General features: G+C 36.5%; 3 protein-coding genes across 3 annotated transcripts; 1 reads left to right on the top strand and 2 right to left on the bottom strand.

Annotated features, from left to right (window-relative positions):
- Positions 1–368: 368 nt before the first annotated feature.
- On the bottom strand, positions 369–6,442 carry LOC114722099 (polypyrimidine tract-binding protein homolog 3). The gene is made up of 15 exons (XM_028908034.1): positions 6,335–6,442; positions 5,825–5,892; positions 4,468–4,539; positions 4,288–4,364; positions 4,041–4,119; positions 3,596–3,719; positions 3,144–3,208; positions 2,970–3,019; positions 2,768–2,809; positions 2,628–2,679; positions 2,473–2,530; positions 2,365–2,378; positions 1,765–1,872; positions 1,543–1,686; positions 369–1,207 (listed from the first exon to the last, which is right to left on the bottom strand). The coding sequence occupies exons 2-15, from the start codon at positions 5,879–5,881 to the stop codon at positions 818–820; spliced, it is 1,332 nt and encodes a 443-aa protein (XP_028763867.1). The 5' UTR covers positions 5,882–5,892; positions 6,335–6,442; the 3' UTR covers positions 369–817.
- Positions 6,443–7,632: 1,190 nt separating this feature from the next.
- LOC114722105 (leucine-rich repeat extensin-like protein 5) lies at positions 7,633–8,679 on the bottom strand. Its single transcript, XM_028908040.1, has 3 exons — positions 8,463–8,679; positions 8,124–8,377; positions 7,633–7,723 (listed from the first exon to the last, which is right to left on the bottom strand). The coding sequence occupies exons 1-3, from the start codon at positions 8,596–8,598 to the stop codon at positions 7,652–7,654; spliced, it is 462 nt and encodes a 153-aa protein (XP_028763873.1). The 5' UTR covers positions 8,599–8,679; the 3' UTR covers positions 7,633–7,651.
- Positions 8,680–10,155: 1,476 nt separating this feature from the next.
- Positions 10,156–19,704, top strand: LOC114722107 (sterol 3-beta-glucosyltransferase UGT80B1-like). The gene is given in 16 exon segments (XM_028908042.1): positions 10,156–10,175; positions 10,417–10,901; positions 11,121–11,269; positions 11,594–11,837; positions 12,508–12,642; positions 13,046–13,216; positions 13,715–13,778; positions 14,757–14,814; positions 14,926–15,103; positions 15,376–15,444; positions 15,447–15,505; positions 16,673–16,775; positions 17,662–17,738; positions 17,927–17,974; positions 18,183–18,332; positions 18,768–19,704. Coding segments are annotated over 15 exon segments (1,851 nt in total). The 5' UTR covers positions 10,156–10,175; positions 10,417–10,759; the 3' UTR covers positions 18,972–19,704.
- Positions 19,705–19,865: the final 161 nt, after the last annotated feature.

The raw sequence follows: 19,865 nt of genomic DNA, 5'->3' as shown, positions 1-19,865 counted from the left end.
GAAACGGAAGGAGTAATTTTTTTTTTTTGACAAAGTGTCTTCAGTTCAAAAATAATGTTACAAGAATTGCTCATATAAAATACTGTCGGATGTGATTATGAAAATTAATAATTAATGGAGGAATACTAATAATTGAAAGTCTTCAAACCATGAAGATCTAATTACAAATTTTCATAATTTTATGGGTCAAAATGATACTACTAGTTTATTTGTAACGTTTGCAGGGTAGAGCAGTCTTCCATAGAGGAAGACAAAGGAAGCATAGCGAAAGTGTCAAGATGTCTGCGAGGGAGGGAGGGAGGGAGAAGTCAACAGAAATGGAAGAAGCTGAAGCAGAGGAGAGACAGACAGCAGAACAGACACAGTCATCCGCGAAAAACAAATATAGCTCCTTAATCAATTGGGCTAGAGACTTTAGATAATGGATTGAGATTACACCAAAACTGGCCTGACTGACCTGACTTATGAAACATGTACAACAAAAATGTTAACTCCAAAAAGCAATCCCTCTTTTTAAAGGCAGCAGTGATTTCCCCTTTCTTCTTCAGGGCACTACATCTGTAATAACAAATCTACCCCAACCCTACCATATTAGCAGCCTAAAGAAAACTAGTAGAGGCAATGGAGTTGAGAAGACAAATGATTAAGAACAGAAAATAGCCCAAGAGCAGGTCTTATAATTTAAGTTGCAAGCAAAGGGACAATTACAAGACAACATAGAAGAAGACTGTCATCTGCATGAAAATTACCCTAGCCAAATTTCAGAATTCTTATCCCTACTAGGATTCACAACCCTTACCCCAGTTGTTACTAAGTCTCAAATATTCTGTAACTGGGAAAACGAAATCCGGATTATTGAGCCAGAAAGTGAACTGGCATGCTTGCACACAAGGGCTTCAGTAGCCTGCTCCTCAGTCTCGAACTGAACCAGGGCCTGCTTTTTCCCGTTCATTTCAAACACTTTGCTGTTTACAATGGTTCCATGTTCCTCCAGAAGGCTCACAATCTCCTCTTCAGTGATATCTTGAGGGAGAGTAGACAAATGGATCATCTTTGTGGGAGAGCAGCAGTAACGGTAGTTCTTGGCAGCATTGCGATTGAAACGGTTGAGATTAGAATTCAGGTACTCATGAGTGTCGGGACCCTGGGTTATGTTTGGATGTTTTGAAAAGTTGACCTCCAATCGTTTCTCAAAGAGCATGGCTCCCTATATATCATGGTTGAAAGGTTCAGTGAACTACTCAAAGCTAGAGCATCTTTAGCCGAAAGAAACACATTCATACAGAATTTCAACATAAACAATGTCTAAATAAAGAAAATTGCAAGTTTTGGTTAACTGCAAAATAATCTGAGAAACTTTATAATAAATTCCCTAAAAATATATGGATAGTAATCTTTGAGATTAAAAATTATAAAAAAAACATGCAATGATTATGATTAAGAATAATAGTTAGAGAAAAATTATCACTGAAATGAATATACTCCAATCATAGTCCAAATGAAAATACAGATGTTAGTTTAAAATTTATACATTATACGAACCTTCAAAAAGTGCACTGCCAATTCAGCTTGGAAACCATCTCCCATCTGAACAAGTGCATGATCTGGCTTATTTCGGAGAAGTTTAATCCTCACAATATTCCCATAAATGGAGAACAAGTTGAAGAGTTTATCCTCATCTATTCTCTGAAATAGAGAATATATTAGCCAAATAAAGACGGACATATTTCAACCAAGAACAAAATTCTTCAGAAAAGTACTCACATCAGGATTAAGATTTGAGACAAGAACTGTACACCTGTCATTTGTCCCAGTTATCCCTGGAGGCAAACCTCCGCCAAAGGCAGCTGCGATGGCTGCAGCATTTGCCATCTATGCTTAAAAAGAAATTATATAAGTAACTGACAAAAAACAGGGTTCACTCCCACACATGGCTTCTGGTTAAAAAACTCGCATGCATAACAACAATCAAAACTTGAGGTGATAAGTAAGCTTGATGTGCTAACAAAATCAGGTTTATCCATTTTAACCATACAAAAGGGTCATCTATGGGAAAAAAAATATTGTTCAGTTAAAATGGCAGAGGGTCCATCAAACTCCCTTCCCTCCCCAAATCAAAACCAGCTTATAAAAATTTTTTTTAAAAAAAAAATATTTGGTGACTTTTTAAAATTTCAATTTTCAACAAAGTCAAATTTCCACGATTTGTAAAACATACCAGGCAATAAGTACATCCACAATATAAGAAAAAAATTAGCAAAAGAAGATACATCAGCCATCGTATATTGCTAGTGCTACTTTTCATAGAAGTCTGTTCACGATTAAACTCAACTGATACTTCAACCTGGCCTGAATAACACCCACCTGTGAAAAGCCAACTGGGAAAAAAAATATACGCATTAGTAAACTATAAGAAATAGTGCAGTTTGACCGACACAATAAACCCACCAATGGAATTTCAAAGATTAGCACCTGCCCTGGCACCAGAACTTTGAACAGCATACATGCTTCCCGCATCACCATATCCAGGCTGTTGTACGGAGAATTCAGCAAAAAATTAAAACATTATAAGAATGAATTGAGAAGATTTGATTCATAATAGATAAAGAAATTTCCACAAAACATGCCTGAGAAGATCTTCCTTTCTGCTCCGTAGGAAGACCTGGGTTTGTGAAGTCCCTGTGAAAGGTTGATAAACGGCAATAATAATGTAAGATGATAAAAGAGTATACAAACAAAATCATAAAAAAGGAATTGACAGAATCACCTTGAACGGTCATTATTGTAGTTCACTTGTAAATCGTCAAGGCTGCAATAAAAACGAATCAGAAGTTCACACCATGCCAAAATAAATGGATAAGAAGGGAAATGGAGACGGGTGTGAAAATGGACTAGTGCAGAAGCATCAATTAAATCTTTAAACTCACAAACCAGCAGACAATGACATTGTTAAAGTAAGTAAAACCTACTTTGAGAACTGAATGTCCAGCTGACAGCAACCATCATAAATATTGCGTCCCTAGAAGATTTCAAAATACAATCAATTATTTTAGGAACGATGTCAGAGTTAATTCCAACCACACCCCCCCCCCCAAAAAAAAAAAAAGAAAACAACAAAAATGTTCAGTGAGTGTTAAAACAACCTGAAGTGTACTTCTAGCAATAACAGCACTCTGGCGCAACTGATACTGAATGAGAGCCTGAAAACCTACAGAGTAGGCAAATGCAGGATGAAACAGTCAGCAACATCCATACTGACAATACATGCATCGCTCAAGTGAAAGGATAATCTTTATCGACCATTCCATATAGCCAATAAAAAGCTTCATATGAAATCACGGGGCATATTTATTAAAATATTTGAAGCACTTTCCTTGACATTAAAGATTAAAAAAAAAAAACAGTTTCATTAACGTCAAAGAAACTTAACCTGTTACTTTTCTCGCTTCCATTGATAAACGTGTATGTTTTAAAAGAAATAATTTCATGACAAAAATAAAACTTAGTCCGTGGGAAGAAGGCTTGAAACCGACAAGAACCAAGAACTTAATAAGAACAGAAAGAAAGAGAAAGGGAGAAATTTGAGAAATTCTACCAGCTGACTTCTGAAATGTGACAATCTTTTCCACAAATCCATGGGGAGAAAACACTTGATGCAGCACATCCACTGTTATAGGATACAGCATGTGATGAATTGTAACTAAGAGTATTCGATTTGGCTGCGCATCCAGAGAGTTCCCGACAGCAGAACAGCATAGAGAGAGAAGAGAGATAGAGAGAAAGGAGAATAAATAGAAAAGTACATGATTGAAGAGGAAAAGAGAAAGAGCATAACGGTTTAACAAACTAAACCCAAGGAAATTAAAAAATATAAAGTATCCAGGGGAGTCAGGAAGAGATTAAAACAAGGGCGAATGCTACAAAAAGGTCACTTCACTTCTGCTTTGTGCAAACATCAAAACAACCACAATTGAGCTCACTCCACTTTTTTTTTTTGGCCAACATCTCAATTCACATGTATAGAAACCCAAGATACCAACCTCATCTCCTCGTCCTTGATTTTGATCCATTGTAGTTAGTTCTTGATGAGAGGAAAACTGCACATAAACATTCCTCCCCCTGGAAAGAAAAGAAAAGGAGAACTAAACTATTAAGTCAACATTTATATCAATGATAATATATAGTGGTTTTTTTCATCTCTGAAAAGGAGACCAAGAATCAAGTTCCTTATAAATCATTATAAACAGCCCATACAGTTTAAAGCCAAAATAAGCAGTCAACTTCTACCTTATGCTAGGCTGAACATTTTCATAATATTGTAAAGCACTAACTGCTGAAGAAATATCTTGCATTTGGAGTAAAGCCTGCAATGATGGCAAGTATTTACACAGGACAAACATTAATTTGCAGCAAACTTCGACTTTTGGGCAGACAGGAAATCTTCCCCGAATGCACGAAAAAGAAAACCTGATTTTTCGCCCGGAGCATGACAAGCTTAGTAATGACTCCGAAAGGCTGAAACAGCTGAAGCAAATCATTCTGCAACCAAACAAGGTAAAATTTGTAAATACTTGAAGAACTTTAGAACCTGAACATGTAGTGGAATTTAATTGTTCATCTTGCTTTAGCGTTCATCCATTGGCATTGACAATCATTATTTTGGCCACCTCAAAACAGAGTGAAGGGCAAAACAACGATTTGGTTACAAGAGGGGCCAAAATTAAAAAGCATATGTAGCAAAAGGTTAGCATAAATTTTGGGAGGCCAAAGACGTATAAACACTTTAAATCTTTGTTTGTTCGTTAGTTCTAAAAGTCTTCTCTTTATCGCAGGGCAGGGCGGGGCAGGGCTTGTAAGGCTCATAACCTTGAGGTCACCGGTTCAAATTCTATCTCTGCTACTTTTCTTTTTTTTTGACAAAAAAAGAGGTTTGATTTAATTAACTAGAAATTAATTAGAAATGAATTACAATTTTTTCTTTGAGGGTTCAACATTTTTTTCTTTTTTGAAGGAGATCTTTTGATTAACAATCCATCCAAACATTTGGTTGTTCATAGAGCATAAGGATGCCGTGCAATTCATGTAGACAACCCCATCTAATGGGATAAGACTTTGATGCAGCTGCTTCTTGTTGTTCAAGAACAGGGATACACTATACTATCAAAGTCAACTCTATTTAATACTCCTCCGATCCTTGTTATAAGACCCCATTTGACTTTTTATTTGGTCCTAATTATAAGACCCCAATCCATTTTGTCTCTTATATTTATGCATTTTTTTCCAAGATAATCCTTCTAATAATGATAGTTTTAGCCAATATACTTAATTAGCAAGGATATTTTAGGAATGACAACACTTATTTATTATAAATAACCAACTTAACTTACTTCCTTAATCTCCTCAAATAAGTTAATTGGGTCTTATAATTAGGACCGGAGGAGTACTTTATACTGTTAAATAAATTAATGGGGGCGCGGGATCAATTAAAAGCTTGCAGCCATGCTCCCACCAGTCCTTTCTTTCTCCGCCACTGTACAAAACTAAGGACAACATCCATAATACTTTGTGCTATTAAATACATGAATAGGGGGCACAGGAGGGATTGCAGGAATCGAACCCACACACATCTCCTCTTCGGCAAAGAGAAATTATGACAATAAGGAAAAATTGAAAACTTAGAGCCATGCTTCCACCAGTCCCTTCTCTCTGTGCCAATGTACGAAACTAAAGAAATTGTCCATAATCAAAACAAATTATATATATAAAAACTGATCATACTAAGAAAACTAATGCCAGTTATTAAAATCAGAGAATGAGAATGTACTTCGGATATTTCATGTCCCACGTTTCGAATGTGAATGACTTTCGAAGGTTCTGTCATTGTAAACCAACCTGTACAAAGAGAAGAATTTTCATCAGCTTTTCGGTTTCCAATTCACGGTCCCTAATATGCACTGATCTGAATCCCAGTGAGTGAAGTCATTTAAGACTGAATGCAAAGACTCACTCCCGTTTCAATTTCTTTTGAAAACCAGAAAGATTGCACTAAACATTAAACGACGAGATAAATTGAGAGGCTTGCACCTAAGAGATAAATGTAAAAAATCGAATCTTGAAGTGAATCTAACAGGGCCAAGTGAATATATGAAACTGAAATATCCATTAAAATCCCGAATCTAGACGAAGTAGGATGAAGAATGGTGAGGGGTTAGCACCAATTTCCAATTTCACATCCCTAAAGTTTCTCTAGACATCGCGATATCCGGCAGAAAGCAGACGCACAGCACATTCGTTTGAAATGACAAAGTGAAACCGAGAGGCAGAAAGAACTTGCCTGAGGAAGAGTGAGTGCCTGCGGGGGGAGATAGAAGACGGGGAGGAGAGGGAAAGAGGGATTGGGGAGGAGAGGGAGAGGGAGAGAGGGCTACGCAGGGCTGCTAGCAACGCATGATGTCGTGCATCTCAAGCCCTAAACTCCATATATACTGATTCACGTTTTGACGAGACGCTTCCACAGTACTACTTACTGACCTATCTCTTTTCATTATCCACTTTGTTATTGTAATTTTCAGCGCTTCTCGAATCTCATTTTTTTATCCCCAAAAAAAAAAAATTCTTTGATTTAATTCTTTATATTTTTTCTTCTCTTGGGATGGAGAGGGAAGGTGGTTTTTGAGAACTAATTTTTTCTAATGTGTGTGCATATATAATGGTATAAAATCAATATCTACGCCTATAATAGAATCTGTACCAATTGTCATTTGAGTTTAGCTGAGGATATATGTGCAGGTGATGTGTAAATACATATGCATTTAGAAAAAATTCAGAAATGCTGGGAAAAATCCTGATAAAACACTGTAGTCAACTATGGTGGCTAATGTTCCAATATAAAAAAATAAAAAAAAACCTTCTTGCCTTTGTTTGGACGCAGCGTCTAGGGTGATTAGTGAATAGTGAATCGTTATCAAGTAAATCATTTAATGAATCATTTCATCAAAAAAAAAAAATCATTTAATGAATTAAATGATATCAAGCAGATGTTACCATACCTTGAACTTATTAACCAATGTGATTAGCCATCTGAATTAGAGATCCTGCTTTTACGTCCTATTTTGATTTAGAACGCAAGTGAATACTGGAGCCATCCCAGAGAATTTGATTTTTGAACTTGATAATTGATTGCTGTTATTGAGAAGTAATTAATGTTGATCAGTGCTAATTACCAAACTTACCATCACCGCTTTTTCTATAATCCCCGACCGGAATGTCCATTAATTAACATTAGGGTTTTAGGCACACTGGATTGGGCTTGGACAAGCCCAATCAATTTAAGGAATTCTTGCATCTGAGGCCTAGTGTTGCCATTAACTCCTCTTTTTTGGGCCTCAACTAGACTCCTGGGCCTGATTAACCTGTACCTTTTGTATGTATATATATATATATATATAAAATAAAATAAAATGCATTATTTATGACTTAAAAACATATGAATAATTTGGTTTCATCAATTGTATGTATATATTGATATTGTTTGTGATTTTTAACTTGAAACGTGCTAGAGGAATTAGTCTTTTCACACGTATATTGTTGAAGCGTTTTTACATTGAAAAAAATATATATTACTGGAAAAAGTGCTGATATTACAATGATATTACAGCAGAAAGGGGAGGAAGAAAGCCATGGAGTGGAGAGCAACATGAAAGGGAAGGATTTCAACCATCACCTGCAACCAACCAACACAGACTCCAATCACTAAGCCATCAAATTCTTCACAAAACTGCTGGGTTTACTACTTTCTCATTATATAAATAATAAATCAACTAAATATTAGAATAATCCTAGTATATTTTTTCATTTATCGAATTTATTATTATATTCAAACCCATAAATTACAAAGTAATTGACATTGATTTTTCTTGCTCTAAAAAAAAAATTCACATTGATTTTTCATTAACTAGTATCTTAAGTAATTATAAAATAAAATACTAAATTGATAATTATTGCATCATGATTATACTGTACGGTAGTACAATTTAGGACGCTTCTTATGACTCGGAACGCATAAATATACTCGGTGGTGTGCGAAAATATAAAGATGAAGAGAAAGAGGAAAGATGGCCAACCGCTCGTTGATCGGCGGAGGTTGGCGTTGGCCGTATGGTGGCGGAGTCAACTTCGCCCTTCGGCAGAGGAGCCGCAGGGTTGCTGTTAATCAACGGCATGCCAGTACCTCCTTTACCCGTCGAAGGCTCCGGCGATTCCGCCTGGAATGGCCACGGAAATGTACGCGACGGCGACGGATCCGCACCGGAAAAAGGAGCCGGAGCTTCTGTCGGAGAAATATCCGGCGACATTGCCGATTCTTGCGGGGGCAGTGCTGAGTAAGAAGAAAATGTAGACACACACATGAGAGAACAGAGAAAGCAGAGTAGTGTTTGTGAATGTATTTGCATTATACTCACCAACGGAATCCCTCATATAACCACCAGGGGGATTCTCCCACAGGGAAGCTCCATCCACCAGAATTGTGGAGGCATCAGAAGAGTGGAAGATACAAGTAAGAACAAAGAAGAAGAAAATGGGAGTGACGACAGACATTGATATTTGTATATATTGGCAAGGAGCTCCTTCGTTTGTTTGGGAAGAGATGGAGGGAAGGATGAAGAGGGAGGCTGAGGAAGAAGCTTTGAAATTAGGTTTACAGAATAATGGGGGAGATGAGATGAGATGAGTGAGTACTGAGTTGTGAGTAATGTAATGATGGGTTGGCAAAACAGAAAAAGGAATTGGAATCTGTGCGTGGTGGGTTAGTGTGTGTGGGGAGAAGGAGACTGTTAAATTGTCAGAATTGTTAGGCTTTTGAGAAAGAAAGAGTTTGAACAAGCGCCAGTCAGTCGTGGCCTCACGTCCTTTACCTCACTGACTCCCACAGTAAAAGGCAGTAAAATTTTGGACTTATAAAAAAAAAAAAATGTTTCGAGTATGACCCAATAGGGAAGCCAATCTACACTGTGAACAAAATGATCATTGGCCATGTTCACAAGAAAAAAAAAAGAGATCATTGGCCACTCCCAAATCATCTTGCTGCCTCCCCCACGGTCATTTTGTTGCTTTGAGGGGAATCACCGCAGTCATTATCTTTTTCCTTAGAAGAGCATATACTATTAGCCTGATCTTGCAAACGGATCCAACCAGCAACCTTCCAAGGAATAGATTCTTCTCATATTTAATATAAAAATTAGTTTAATTTTTAATTTGATTCTAAATATAAAATCTAATTTATTTTGTCTCTCATATTTATTTATTTTTTAAGATAATTTTGTAATAGTGGTATATGTTAAATATTTTATCAAATGATAGCTTTAGCTAATACACATTATTAACAAGGATATTTTGAAAAAGATAATACATATTTATTATAAATAATTAATTCAACTAATTTTCTTAATCTACTCAAATTACTTAACTAGTTGTTATATTAAAGATATTTACAAAAATAACAGATTCTAAAAATGCTCCTATCATTTAACTTTTTAATACGCATTGGACAATAAATTCTAAAGTAATTGTGTGTGAAAATCATGTAAATAATAAATTTTAATTTATAAAATAAAGATTTCATGTTCTCTAACATGACAGTGTCTTGAATTTTCTTCCCCCACCTCCAGAAATGCTCTGCGGGATTTTCCCGTGCCAAGATTCCAACGTCCGTGAAATAGCAATGTTTCTAGGATTCTTCGACACTTCGAAGAAAAGAGCCGAAACATGGAAAGGCAAAATTACTGCTTTAGTCCATCAACTTCACTTAAAATTTTATGTTGATTGGCTGATTTTATAAAGTGTTTTTTAGTCCCATAATTCTAGCACTCTTGTTTTCATTAACGGAAAAAAATATCAATATATTCCGTTGCTTAGAACTCAATTAAAAGATGACAATCTTGACTCTTGAGACCCCTTAGTTGATACCATAAAGTTTTGTATTATAGATTATATTGAGTTGTCTTTTTTGGTCAAGAGAAGTTTTTGTCAAGTCATAAGCTTCAGCCGGTGAGGAGCTTTCTTGTAAAACAACCTACTTCCCGAAACTCAATTCAATTTTCCCCATAAAAATATTCTGCTTAATTTCCTTCTTCTTTCATATGTGAATATAGAACACAGTATGATTGGCGTGGATGGTGAATAAGGTGATTTCATGTTATTTGTGTATCCTCTGTGCAATTTCATGTACTCCTCTCCTCTGTGATTATGGGATTTCTCTGTTTTATTTGAACCTGAAACTAATATTTAAGTGCCGCTCCATTCTTAAACTGGACCGTAATCTGATTAAGCCTGTTCCAAACTATTAGCTCAACGAACTTTCTTCGTGTTTGAATGACTGTTGGATGAGCTAATTAATCGATTATGCTCATTATTTAGGACTCCAGTTATCAAAGCTCGGTTTTGGACTTTGGCTAGCATGCCACGTGCTTATGCGAGCTTGAGCATGTGAGCAGAGTTTAAGATGTTCACATGGTATAAGAAACCGAAGTGCTGGAGTCCTTCCGACCTGGTTCGCTCGGTGGGCTTGAATGCTTAATTATATGGTACAGTTGACGTTGTTGAGCCGGTATTTTAGTTGAATACTCAGGATTTGGTCGGGTTTTAAAAAATTTTCAGACCTGAAAATTCTGGGGATGGGCAGTAATGGGCTGAAAATTTGCCCAAAGGATTAATAGGAGAAGGTATTGTCACACAACAAAAGAAGCAACATATCAGGCGCATGGATGATGATGAATCGGTGACTGGCGGTAGAAGGTCTAACGGGGAAACATTTGCTTCATCTTCATCTTTGTTTAGGGAGACAGAGTGCTCGAAAGCCGCTTTGGGTCAGAAGTCATCGGAAGCTCGTCCTTCACCTCGAGGTAAGTCACAGGGAAGAAAACACAAAGAAGAAGAAGAAGCTTCCAAATTAATTTTACATCATTCTCATTTTCCATTATGCTTTTTGGACCTCAACTACATTCATTTTAATCTAAATAAATGGATATGATGTCTGCTCCCCATCGTGCATGAGCGAAAGCTGTCGGTTTTGTTTCTTGTTGCCATTTTGAATACATTGGACGATCGTTGATAATTTTAAGGTTTGGACCACTGCATAACGGCACCTGCTAGAACTGAGAGGAGCAAGCTTCTTGCTGAACCTGAAACTGTGTTTCATAGATCTGTGACTGAAAAGAGGGAGTCTCCTAGGAAGGATCTGATGTTGGACAGGCTGTCAGAGCGTCAGAAGGTTGTTACTGATGTCATTACATGCACATGATGTTGAATTTCAAACTTGTCACGAAAGCTGAACGTTTAACATATTCATCTCATTTCCTTTTCCCGCTCATAGTGACGCATCAGTAATGTATCTACTTGCCTTTTGGTAGGGCCATCAAATCTTAGTCCTCCGGCTCCACTTGTTTGTCGGGTTGTTGAAAGTTGAAAACTATCTCACATTTCTTTTTATTTATTTCTTTTGATATCGAGGATTTTATGTCTGAATTTATGGTTTACCCTTTCAAATATTGATATTATTAGGTTGGTCACAACATTTTCTTGTTTTGCTTCTCAGCAAAAATTGATCGTGGAACTAGTGAGGATACAAAATGATGGGACTGTAGAAGTTGATCTTGGAAGAAGTTCACCTGTTGCTTCAGAACTGTTAGAGCTTAAATCTTTTGAAGATTCAGCGACGAGCAGAAGTTTTATTTCTGAATCCAAACAACCAGTTCCAAGGTTACAAATTGTCATACTCGTGGTTGGAACTAGAGGAGATGTACAACCTTTTCTGGCCATTGCAAAGAGGCTTCAGGCATGTTCAAATATTTTTGTCTGATTAATTAGATTGCAAATAAGGAATGCATTATCAAATCATAGTGATTTTGGTTAGTGGTTACTTGCACGTCCTGCGGTATAGATGACCTTAATAGGATCTAGGAATCTGCCCTCTGCAAGTGTTTGGAAGTCACATCAACTGGTATCATCCGTTCTCATTGTTAGAGTCAGAATTATTCAATCTTCTTCTTCCCTCTCAAATTTTGAGAAGCTTCTTGTTGTGAAAGTATGCATATATGAAGCCCTTCCTCGTTGCTGTCCTCTATAAGTGGATTAGGAGCGCCCCCCCCCCAAAAAAAAAAAAAAAACCCACAAAAAAAGAAGCAAATAATGCAGATGTCTAACTTTGTGCTATGTTTGACAAGGTGGTTTTTGTAATTATCCATGAGATATCATATCTCCATCGCTATTCTTTAGAATGTCAATGGCTTGAATGCTTCTGCCTCAACAGCATGGCATCAAAATGCCAAGTGTCTGATTCATTTATTTCATCCACATGTCAGTTGTAGAGAAGCAACTGCTATGAGCATTGTCATGAAAGTTGTGCCGCTGATCTATTTAAGAGCATGCCAGTGCTTGATTTTCCAATCACTCATGGATTCTACATCTCAACGATTGCTTGGTTGAATTTATTCTTCCTTAGTGTTAAAGGTGATCTCATTTTCTACTTTCAGGATTATGGTCATCATGTAAGGTTGGCAACTCATGCTAATTTTAACACATTTGTTAAGTCAGCCGGTGTAGATTTCTATCCTTTGGGAGGTGATCCTCGAATTCTGGCAGGATGTAAGAGGTCCCTTATTTATACTTTCATAAATAATTAATACCTCTTGATGCAATTTACTTGAACTTTGTATTGATTTGGCTATAAGACCCACTTTTGACTCCTTTTCTTTGAGATATGTATTCCATTTGATTTTCAGTAACTATGGCACTATGAAGATATAATATATTTGCAGTTCCCAGATACACTCAAGTTCGTTTTTTGTAAAGTGATTTCTACAAAAGCAGCTTTCAAGATGATGTTAAATGATTTTCCATAAGCAATAGAAGTAATATTGGTTCGCTTTCCCTTCTCTGAAACATGATTGAACGTGGTTAATGGTGTACCTCTGCTCTAATCCCAATCTGCTTTTACCTATTCACTGTGTATCTTTACCAATATACAAAAGGGCTTTTCCACTTGTAGATATGGCCAGAAATAAGGGCTTAATTCCTTCTAATCCGTCAGAAATATCTATTCAAAGAAAGCAGATGAAGGCCATTATTGATTCCCTTCTTCCAGCTTGCACAGCTCCTGATTTGGAAACAGGTGTTCCTTTTCGATCTCAGGCTATTATTGCCAACCCTCCTGTATATGGTGAGTGGTTACAAGTTACAAAAATTAAATTCTTGTTTACTTCATTTCATACCTTGTTTATGATTCATGTATCTTTCAGGTTTTGTGGCAAATATTTCTTGTAATGTAACGTGCTGATTGTATTTTGTGTTCTTCAAGTGTGCTGTCTGGCGATTCTATCTTTTAGCTTTGGCATGTTTACCTGTATTGAACTAAAAAATTTTAATTCATGGCCATTCTGTAGTAACGGTATTTCTTCTTGTAGCCCTATATTTAGCAAACCATTTCAAAGTGCACAAGCTGCTTGACTACTTGACAAAGATTGAATCCTTTGAAAGTGGCGTGATCGTGTGTGTGAGATAATGCATTTATTCTCAAATGCGTGTATTTTTCTTAAGCCGTACTTCTCTTTGTTTCACTTTAATTATATTTGCTAATTTGACAGTTTTCTATAATCTTGTCTAGTGCACTGCTTTTTCAAATAGCTAGATACATTACATATTCTTCTGCGGATTGCAGGACATGCGCATGTTGCTGAAGCCCTTGGGGTGCCTTTACACATATTTTTCACAATGCCTTGGACGTGAGTTTAAGCATTGAGTGAAAATTTTGACATTCCATCACGTTTTATACGGAATGTAGAGGTTCCATAAGAAGATATAGACTACAATCTAATTCTTCGTTCCTTTCAGAGTGTAGATACCATGTAATAATTTTAAATAAAAACAACTGTTTTCCCTTGGAATCACTTACCCATTCTCTAGTTGTAAAATAAGCTGCATACTGATTTCGAGGACTACAGAATAAATTTGTTAACGAGGAAAGGTTTGACACTTCCAATAATTACATATTGTGAGCATGAAGGGATTATAATTAGCATACTAGTTATTGGGATGTGAGATCAAATAACTCTTCTCCTGGTCAGCAGCATTAATGGCTTAAGGGTGATGATGGAGATAGGGAATGGGGAGACACTTGAAATCTGAACTCCCGTCTCTCTTTTTCTTTAACCCAACCAACGGAAGGCTTCTTAGTTAGGTCCTGCCTGATATTAACAATCAAGTACTACTTTGATGCTGGTACCATTGTGCGATGTATGTACTCATCAAATCCCTAGAATTTAGTTTTTCAGACTTCAGGCTAGACCTATAAATATTATTGCAGTGTTTGACATAGATTGAGAATCAAGGACCAGTGAAAATTTCTGAAAAATATGATACAAAAATTGAATCTCCAAGATAAATTGTGGGCTTTGCGTACAGAACTTACACAACCTTCATTCAACACCAAACTTTTACTCAAGAAGTGTTAAAAATGGACGATAAAATTCTAATTCTATCATGGGATGAGATTAAACTATCCAAACAAAGACAACTAATCAACTACGCCGAATTCCAAAATAGAAAATTTTTAATTACGTCATAAATTGGTCCATGTAACATGAACTGTTATTCCTTCATAATGCATGTGTTATTTATGTATGCATCTGCTACTCGGTTTTCCTTATTTTTCTCTTTCAATCCATTATGATTCTGTTTCTTACATATCGTGTAATAGACAGGCCAACAAATGAGTTCCCTCACCCTTTGGCACGCGTTCCTCAAAGTGCAGCTTATTGGGTATGTCTTTTTTTAAAGGAGTTTTCTTTGGTCTGAGTGCAACATATTTATGAATGAAGTGCAGGATTACTTCCATCCCTTGATCTTTTTAAATATTTACGCTTATTCCAGCTATCCTATGTCCTTGTGGACCTACTAATATGGTGGGGAATAAGAGGAATTATCAATGACTTCAGGAAAAAGAAACTGAAGCTGGCCCCTATTGCATACTTCAGCACGTACCGTGGATCAATATCTCATTTGCCAACTGGCTATATGTGGAGTCCTCACGTTGTTCCAAAACCAAGTGGTATGGACAGAGATGTAAAAAAATAGCTACATAGGCCACTGTAGTCCTCTTGTCCAATTTTTATAAGGTTTTATCAAGGAACAGCTATGGCTTTGCTCTGGTTTGAACTAGATTCTACATTTCTCCTCAAATCAACATTAATGTGACTCAAAAGAGAAGCTTTTTGAATGCTCATAATATCAGTGTTTGTAAATAATTGCCGTCTTAAAATGCTTGGTGGAATGTTTTGCTTAATCTTTCTCAGGGGCTAACAAGATTTTAAAACCTTTCAGATTGGGGCCCTTTAGTTGACGTTGTTGGCTATTGTTTCTTAAACCTTGGATCAAAGTATCAGCCTCGGGAAGATTTGTCCAATGGATTCAGAAAGAACCAAAACCTTTATATTTCGGATTTGGGAGCATGGTATGGTGATCTCTCTTAAGTATGAAATTAAGTTACATACTATAAGGATATTATAGCCATTTATGGGCTTGGGTATATACCTCTTGCTTGGGTAATTCAGCTTTTACTTACATCGAGTAGGATGAGATTTGGCATTCTGTTGATTGTATGTGACTTGCATCCTTCTTTTTAAAGACTTGTTACATTTGATGTCTGAGAATGGGGTTCGACTATCTAATAGATGTAAGCTAGCAAGCACACTATTTGTTCTAGCATGGATATGGCTCCCCTGAAAAATGTCATAGACGATTAAAAACGCACATAAAAGCACAAAAAACAGAGAAAAAGATTCAACAAAAGCATAAAGACCATGGCAGTTGCAATCTCTGTGTCCTGACTGTAAACCACTTATTTTGGTTTTCCCGTTTTATAACATACTGAAACTATATGTATTCGGTTCATTATAGGGAAAAACGGCACAAGGATGCAGAACACAAGCGATACCCCTTAAAAGCACTTTCCTAATCACTTTACGAGACAAAACTCCTTTCATATATTTACCCCAACAATGCGAAATCAATTCTGCACAGCTAATCTAAACACCCAAGACACTAGAATTTTTAGAATATGTAAGCGGAGACCTCTGGAATTGTTTATGCATGGGTATCTAGGAAAATATGATTTAAGTGTTGTGTATATTCTTTCTGAGGATTGGAATTTATGCAAGAGGGAGGAGCCTTGACATTAATGACTCATACCTAAGAAATAACATCCTATCCCTATGATTATGGTACAGATTACACTATCTACGTATTAATGGAAATAAATCTTCTAATATTCGAACTGGTTAAAACAGAGATATCTCTGGTAGCTTAAATGTTTATCCACTAATATTTAGTTTTCCTTGGGTTTTCTCCCTTCTGTTGTAGAGGCTTGGTTGATTTATCTTACATAGCAGAAATGACTATTTATGGTGACTATGAGCAGCCATAGTCAAAATCATTTCAAATATTTTGTTGACCACCTAGATTTGTCTGTACTGAGTAGGATTTAGTTTTTAATCGAATCAATGGAATGTTATATCTTGTCATGAGTAGCAGTTTCTTCTGATAATATGTTCTAAGCATAGAAACAAAACATTGTAGCCTATGGCTGCTTTCAATGAAAACGGTGTGTTTTACGTTCTAGCCTCTTGAAGATTCCAAAAGAACGACTGATGCTATATTGGAGGCACTAAAGGATACAGGACAGCGGGGAATTATTGACAGGGGCTGGGGAAATCTAGGGAGTCGTAAGTATTTCACTTCGTGATGAATCTATATCTGTTTGACTCTTATTTGCTAAATAGCTCTTTCTGGTGATCTTACACACACACACGCACACATGTATGTGTGTATGTATGTCTGTATATCCTAATTCATTTTCATTTCTGTCTGATATTTTGTTGTTCGTTTGTATCTTAATTTACTCTTATTTGATTTGTTAATTTTAGCCCTTTTGAGATTTTACAAATGTGCATTATGGATTCAGTGCTGTAGGCTTTTGAGGAAGGCCTTTAGGATAATATGGAATGATTTCATGAATCTAACATGAGTGTTTTTTGATTTCAGATGGGAATAAAATTATGGTAAAACTCCAAAAAATGATGCTCATTTTCTGCCTGAAATTTTTTGCAATTAACTGATATCTGTCTCCATTTGCTGATTCAGATAGGATTTACTAAGCATAATAATTTCCATATGTTTGTTGATATGTATGAATGCCACATGTCCATGTTTTGGCTCCGAGGTAGGACAAAGCGGAAAGATTCTCCACCAAGTTGAACTAAACCGTTTTCCCCACTGATTATACAAGTAAAAGAAATTAAAGCCTAAAACAAGCAGCCAACCACAAGTAACCAGGAGACTAAATATTTTACTAAATATTGAGAAAAAGATCAATGTCCATTCAATCAAATATGTTTTCCTATCTCATGTCAGCTTGTAACTTGAGTCTGTCAAAACTATAAGTTGAATTTTCTGCATTTTGACTTGACTTAAAGATTTAATATGCTTTTTCATGACATGTCTTATGAATTAAAAGGGCAAATTGTATTCAGGCTGACAAATGCATATACTTTGTTTCATGCATTTTATATAATTAACGTGGTTTCAGTTGCTTTATGTTTTCCAATGCAGTGACCGAAGTTCCTGACAACATTTTCCTTCTAGAGGAATGTCCTCATGATTGGTTATTTCCTCAATGTTCTGCTGTGGTCAGTTTCTATTTATCTTTTCTTGTGGGTTATTTGGGAAAGAAAGAAATAAAGTGCTTTTTAATGCGCCAAAGGTTTTTACCTTTTGTTCCTAGTTTAACACTTTTGCTTTAATTATTTCCTGACACCAGGATCCACATTTAAGTTGTTAATAATCACTGGAAGATGTTTTTGGCACAAACTTGCAGGTGCACCATGGTGGTGCTGGAACCACAGCTGCAGGGTTAAAAGCCGGGGTAATGTTTAAAAGTGCTCTCAGAATTGTCTTTTCCATTTTTCGTAATCCTAGGATTTACCGTATGTCTTAGCTTGCTCATATAACTAAAATAATGAAAATATGACATTAAGGTCATATCAATTTCTAATTACTGATGATGAAGAGACGATTTAGGCAGTGTATCAAATTAAAAATCTTTTCACTTGTGTCATTGTTATCACTTGCAGTGTCCGACAACCATAGTTCCATTCTTTGGGGATCAGTTCTTCTGGGGTGATAGAATACATCAGAAAGGTCTGGGACCATCTCCGATTCCAATATCTGAGCTCAGTGCTGATAAATTATCAAGTGCAATAACGTTTATGCTGCAGCCAGAGGTAACCCTTTTTATTGCATCTGCCATTTTGTATTTTCCTTTTCACATCTTCATCCACCTAGTGGGATAAGGCTTTTTGTTATTATTGGTGTATCTTCCTCTCTTGTACATCTGAAAATACTACGATTCAAGGAGCTCTTAACCTGGCATTTTTAAAATAGTCATGTCAGGTCATGTACAAACTTTCAAATCCATTTTTTGCTGTGAATCTTTGAACATTTGTGAAACCTCTCTTCAACGGTCAATACATAAGTTTTCTTTTTATTATAAACTGAATCAATGTCTGCATCAGAATCTGTACTATTAATGGCCTTCCGTCATTTGGTGCAGTTTTCTCCTGTGGCTTCTGAAGTTCAACTATATTCTCAAAAACCTTTTTTTACAGTAAAGTCACTGATTATGAGTTGTGACTGTCAATGGTGGTTTGAATCTTCAGGTGAAATCTCAGGCAATGAAAATTGCAGAGCTGATAGAGAATGAAGATGGTGTTGCGGCTGCTGTTGATGCATTTCACCGCCATCTGCCTCCCGAGCTACCGCTGCCAAGCCCATCTCCAGTAGAGGAGGACCATCCAAATCCTCTGCAGTGGTTTTTTCTTCAACTTGGAAAATGGTGCTGCCTACCATGTGGTGGTGCGTAGATTTAGTGCGTTAACTGTCATAATCCATCCATTCACCAATTAGAAGGCTTCGAATTTTTTTTTTTTTTTGGGGAACATCAGTTCAGTATTCTTCGCGGGTATTCCATTCATTGCAGTCAAATCTCTTTTGGGAGGGTTTGACCACTAAGTCTTTTTCTCAAAAATAACGCGAGAGGTTCATAACCTAGAGGGTAGGATTTAGGAAAAGAGCAGTATCACTTTTATCTTCATACCATAGCAGGTGCTATGTGAGCTATCAGCTCAATAATCACCGCATTTAGGAAGCTCTGTCGTATGTATGACAAGGCTAAGGGATCTCACCATTCAAAAAGCTCAATTACTTACAGATGCTTGATGTCGAGTGATTGGATTGTTAGGATTAGCTATTGGCTATTTGATTGATATTTAATGATATCGTGCAAATTTCAAGCAGCTGAAATTGCTCTGTTTTGTCTCCTCTCTTCAATCATTTAGCTTGGGGTTATAGAAAGGCGGGGGTCTGGTCTTTGTATCTCGTATATGATGTACGCATCCTCTGAAGGGGACCTTGAAACATTCTTGGATAGATTTCACAATGCAAAATATAAGTAGACCAAACTAATAATAGACACTCTTCTGACATGCTTGTCCTTTTATGATTAACTTAGTCAGCCTATTGTCCGTAGACCACATCTGATCTCTCTTTGTAACAACTATACAAAGTATAAATATTCTTTGGCAGGATGGTTTATCATTCAGTTGGTTATGGTTATTATTGTTTTTGCAAGCCGATTTGAAAACCTGTTGACTTGAGGCCCAACGCGCCAAAACGGATCTATAAATGGGATATTTCATTGAGCTGATATTGTTCTTCTATCGAAAATTCCCGTTACAACTGCCCCAGTTGATGAAAAC

The sequence above is a fragment of the Neltuma alba genome, unplaced genomic scaffold (assembly GCF_004799145.2).
Source record: "Neltuma alba isolate B1F8T4 unplaced genomic scaffold, ASM479914v2 tig00012081_pilon, whole genome shotgun sequence".
Lineage (NCBI taxonomy): Eukaryota > Viridiplantae > Streptophyta > Magnoliopsida > Fabales > Fabaceae > Neltuma > Neltuma alba.
The sequence above is the reverse complement of the archived record's forward strand: the minus strand, read 5'-3'. Positions and strand labels throughout refer to the sequence as shown.